Raw genomic sequence first — 3987 nt, forward strand, 5'->3', positions numbered from 1 at the left:
TTTAGGGATATTGCGTGATGGGTAAAATTTTGAAAAAAACCTCGAAAAATAAAATAAGCCACTGGGAACTGATTTTTAATGGTTTTAACCCTTCTGAAATTGTGATAATGTTCCCCTTTAAGCTGTACATCAAGCAAGAATGGGAAAGAATTCCACCTGAAAAGCTTCAAAAATGTGTCTCCTCAGTTCCCAAACGTTTACTGAGTGTTGTTAAAAGGAAAGGCCATGTAACACAGTGGTGAACATGCCCTTTCCCAACTACTTTGGCACGTGTTGCAGCCATGAAATTCTAAGTTAATTATTATTTGCAAAAAAATAAAATAAAGTTTATGAGTTTGAACATCAAATATCTTGTCTTTGTAGTGCATTCAATTGAAAATGCGTTAAAAAGGATTTGCAAATCATTGTATTCCGTTTATAATTACATCTAACACAATTTCCCAACTCATATGGAAACGCGGTTTGTAGAAATGTACCACAACTGTTGACTTATTTTATGGAGGAATTTAGTTAATCACAGAAATGTCACCAAATGGTACTTAAAAAGTATTGATTTAGAATCGAGGTTTGGTTCTGAAACGAATCATTACCCACAAGAATCGAATCGTGTGGTTCCTAAAAAAAATCACAGCCCTAATATGTAGTAATTAGTTGTCACCTTGGGCTTTGCCCTTGAACTGAACCCACTCGCTTTGCCCACCAAAGAACTACTGCTTCAGGCTTGCACTTCATCAATACGTCATTTCTCTGTTCACTTTCGCTTCTTTCTGGCCACATTCCACTGTGTGTGTCAGTGGGGGGGAGAGTGGAAATTCCAGTGCATGTTTTAGCTTTGGCTTGACGGGAAAAAGCACGATTTCAGGGAAAACCCACTCAATGCTGAGGATAAAAGAGGGAGGAGGATGGCTGCTGCTCCTCACTCCTCAATTCTAAAGTGGACCTCTCCAAAGCTTTCCGAGACAGAAGAATGGCTTTATTACTGAAATGCTTGCGGTTTTTCTTTGTGGCCGGATTCTGCGTACGACTTTATCAAGGTGAGATCAAGCGCACGTTGCCAGCGGGAAAGACTAAATATGCCTAACGCTTATCCGATTCATCTTGATTGCAGCTCACGACTTCCTTGGACGTTGTTCGTGTCACAATACCATCAAATTCATCAAGGGGAACATGTCTGATTTCCAAGTGCTGGAAAAGCGGCCTGGATGTGACAAAACCGAACTGATGTAAGTCAAGATGAGCAATTTTTGTTTTCACGTCACGGCTTTGCTTCATCACTCTGCGTTTTCTCAAGTGTCACCATGAATGGGGCGAACAACACCAGCGAACAAATCTGCATGAACACCGAGGGAAAGATGGCCAAGGCTTTTTTCAGGTGCTGGGAGAGGTAAGACCCAACATCAGAACTCCAAGTGTGTAAAGTCGACTTTTATTGGATCCACATTCCTCAGCCAAAAAACAGCTTGATATTTTACAGCTTTCATGAGAAGCAGGCAAAAAAATCACACAAACACCTCCAGATGTTTTCTGTTAGCGCTCTGGCCTGAACCTAGTTTTTTTTCTCCCCCCCCCTTCCCTCGTTCAAGGATAAATAAGGACAAGGACCGGAAGATGGAGTGCATCGAGAGAAAAAGAAAGGCCGCGTGAAAGTACACGAGCTGGATATCCTAAAGGGATCAAGTTGTAGTCACGTGAAGACCGGGAAGAAGGCCGGGGCCCTCAAAAAGACAGCAGAAATAGCACAGCTGTAGAAGAGCTAGGGGGACTGACGTCAGGAGTTATATACACACTAAGTATGTTCACGTCCCATCGCAGCTATGTAAAGTCTACACTGCAAAAACTGAAATCTAAGTAAGATTACATATCTCAAATAAGGGTGATATTTGCTTATTTTCTGTCTGATAAGATAATTCTTTTTTATGTTAATGTTTTACTTGTTTTAAGGGTTTTGGTCCTAAATGATCTCAGTAAGATATTACAGCTTGTTGCTGAGATTTGATGACCTATGTTGAGTAAAACATGCTTGAAACTAGAATATCAACTGTTGCAAAGCTGTGTCATCAACACTCACAAGTACAAAACTACTTTTTTAAAGTACCGTATTTTTCCGAGTATAAGTCGCACCTGCCGAAAATGCATATTAAAGAAGGAAAAAAACATAAGTCACACTGGAGACAATAAGTCACATTTTTTGGGGAAATGTATTTGATATAACCCAACACCAAGAATAGACATTTGAAAGGCAATTTGAAATAAAGAATAGTGAACAACAGGCTGAATAAGTGTACGTTATATGACACATAAATAACCAACTGAGAACGTGCCTGGTATGTTAACGTAACATATTATGGTAAGAGTCATTCAAATAACTATAACATATAGAACATGCTATACGTTTACCAAACAATCTGTCACTCCTAAATCCGATGAAATCTTATACGTCTAGTCTCTTACGTGAATGAACTAAATAATATTATTTGATATTTTACGCTAATGTGTTAATAATTTCACACATAAGTCGCTCCTGAGTATAAGTCGCACCCCCGGCCAAACTATGAAAAAAACTGCGACTTATAGTCCGAAAAATGCGCTAATCATTTCTTATTTCAAGCATGAAAAAAAAAATTCATGACTTTGACACAATTGTGTCTCATAATTAAAACAGATGACAGAGAAACAAGAGAAAATACGCACTCATATAGTAGTACAGTTGTTATTAGTGAGAATATACTTATTTTAAGGTATTTTTGGGTTCATTGAGGTTAGCTAATTTTACTTGTTTTGGAAAGTTTTGACAAGCCAAATTGTCTTGTTCTATTGACAGATAATTTTGTTTAGTTCAAATAAAATACCCCTAATTTTTGTAATTTTTTTTCTTGTTTTTGAACACTGACTTTTTGCAGTGTACTGTATGTAAAGTTTGAAGTATTTATTGTATACACGTTTATTTACAGACCAGTGAGTATTTTTTTTTTTTTATACAGTATGTAAATATAAAAGTGTATGTGTTGTTCCCTTTGAAATAAATTCTTACCAAGTGAGTCACTTTGCAAACTGTTCCAAATGTTTTTGGTAATTTGTCACATCACATCACATTTCAGATATTGCGGCTTCACCCAAATCATACAAACCCCGTTTCCATATGAGTTGGGAAATTGTGTTAGATGTAAATATTAACGGAATACAATGATTTGCAAATCCCTTTCAACCCATATTCAATTGAATGCACTACAAAGACAAGATATTTTCTGTTTTTTTTTTGATTGATTGATATTTGATGTTCAAACTCATAAACTTTTTTTTTTTTTTTTGCAAATAATAATTAACAGAGAATTTCATGGCTGCAACACGTGCCAAAGTAGTTGGGAAAGGGCATGTTCACCACTGTGTTACATGGCCTTTCCTTTTAACAACACTCAGTAAATGTTTGGGAACTGAGGAGACACATTTTTTAAGCTTCTCAGGTGGAATTCTTTCCCATTCTTGCTTGATGTACAGCTTAAGTTGTTCAACAGTCTCCGTTGTGGTATTTTAGGCTTCATAATGCACCACACATTTTCAATGGGAGACAGGTCTGGACTACAGGCAGACCAGTCGAGTACCCGCACTCTTTTAAAATGAAGCCATGTTGATGTAACACGTGGCTTGGCATTGTCTTGCTGAAATAAGCAGGGGCGTCCATGGTAACGTTGCTTGGATGGCAAAATATGTTCCTCCAAAACATGTATGTACTTTTCAGCATTAATGGCGCCTTCACAGATGTGTAAGTTACCCATGTCTTGGGCACTAATACACCCCCATACCATCACAGATGCTGGCTTTTCAACTTTGCGCCTATAACAATCCGGATGGTTCTTTTCCTCTTTGGTCCGGAGGACACGATGTCCACAGTTTCCAAAAACAAATGTGGACTTGTCAGACCACAGAACACTTTTCCACTTTGTATCAGTCCATCTTAGATGAGCTCAGGCCCAGCGAAGCCGACGGCGT

The 3987-nt window shown here is 38.1% G+C and overlaps 1 protein-coding gene across 1 annotated transcript; it reads left to right on the forward strand.

Annotated features, from left to right (window-relative positions):
- The first annotated feature begins 427 nt into the window (after window positions 1-427).
- On the forward strand, window positions 428-2990 carry LOC140679493 (C-X-C motif chemokine 9-like). The gene is made up of 4 exons (XM_072914964.1): window positions 428-1034; window positions 1109-1223; window positions 1292-1384; window positions 1584-2990. Exons 1-4 carry the CDS (start codon window positions 968-970, stop codon window positions 1642-1644), a joined length of 336 nt encoding a protein of 111 aa, XP_072771065.1. The 5' UTR covers window positions 428-967; the 3' UTR covers window positions 1645-2990.
- Window positions 2991-3987: the final 997 nt, after the last annotated feature.

Source organism: Nerophis lumbriciformis, linkage group LG16 (genome assembly GCF_033978685.3).
Source record: "Nerophis lumbriciformis linkage group LG16, RoL_Nlum_v2.1, whole genome shotgun sequence".
Taxonomy (NCBI): domain Eukaryota; kingdom Metazoa; phylum Chordata; class Actinopteri; order Syngnathiformes; family Syngnathidae; genus Nerophis; species Nerophis lumbriciformis.

Excerpts from the sequence above, each read along its gene's own strand:
- LOC140679493 (XM_072914964.1), top strand. The coding sequence starts at position 968 with ATGGCTTTATTACTGAAATGCTTGCGGTTTTTCTTTGTGGCCGGATTC. Across the intron at positions 1,035-1,108 it reads CTGCGTACGACTTTATCAAG|CTCACGACTTCCTTGGACGT; the intron begins GTGAGATCAAGC and ends TCTTGATTGCAG. Across the intron at positions 1,224-1,291 it reads TGTGACAAAACCGAACTGAT|TGTCACCATGAATGGGGCGA; the intron begins GTAAGTCAAGAT and ends CGTTTTCTCAAG.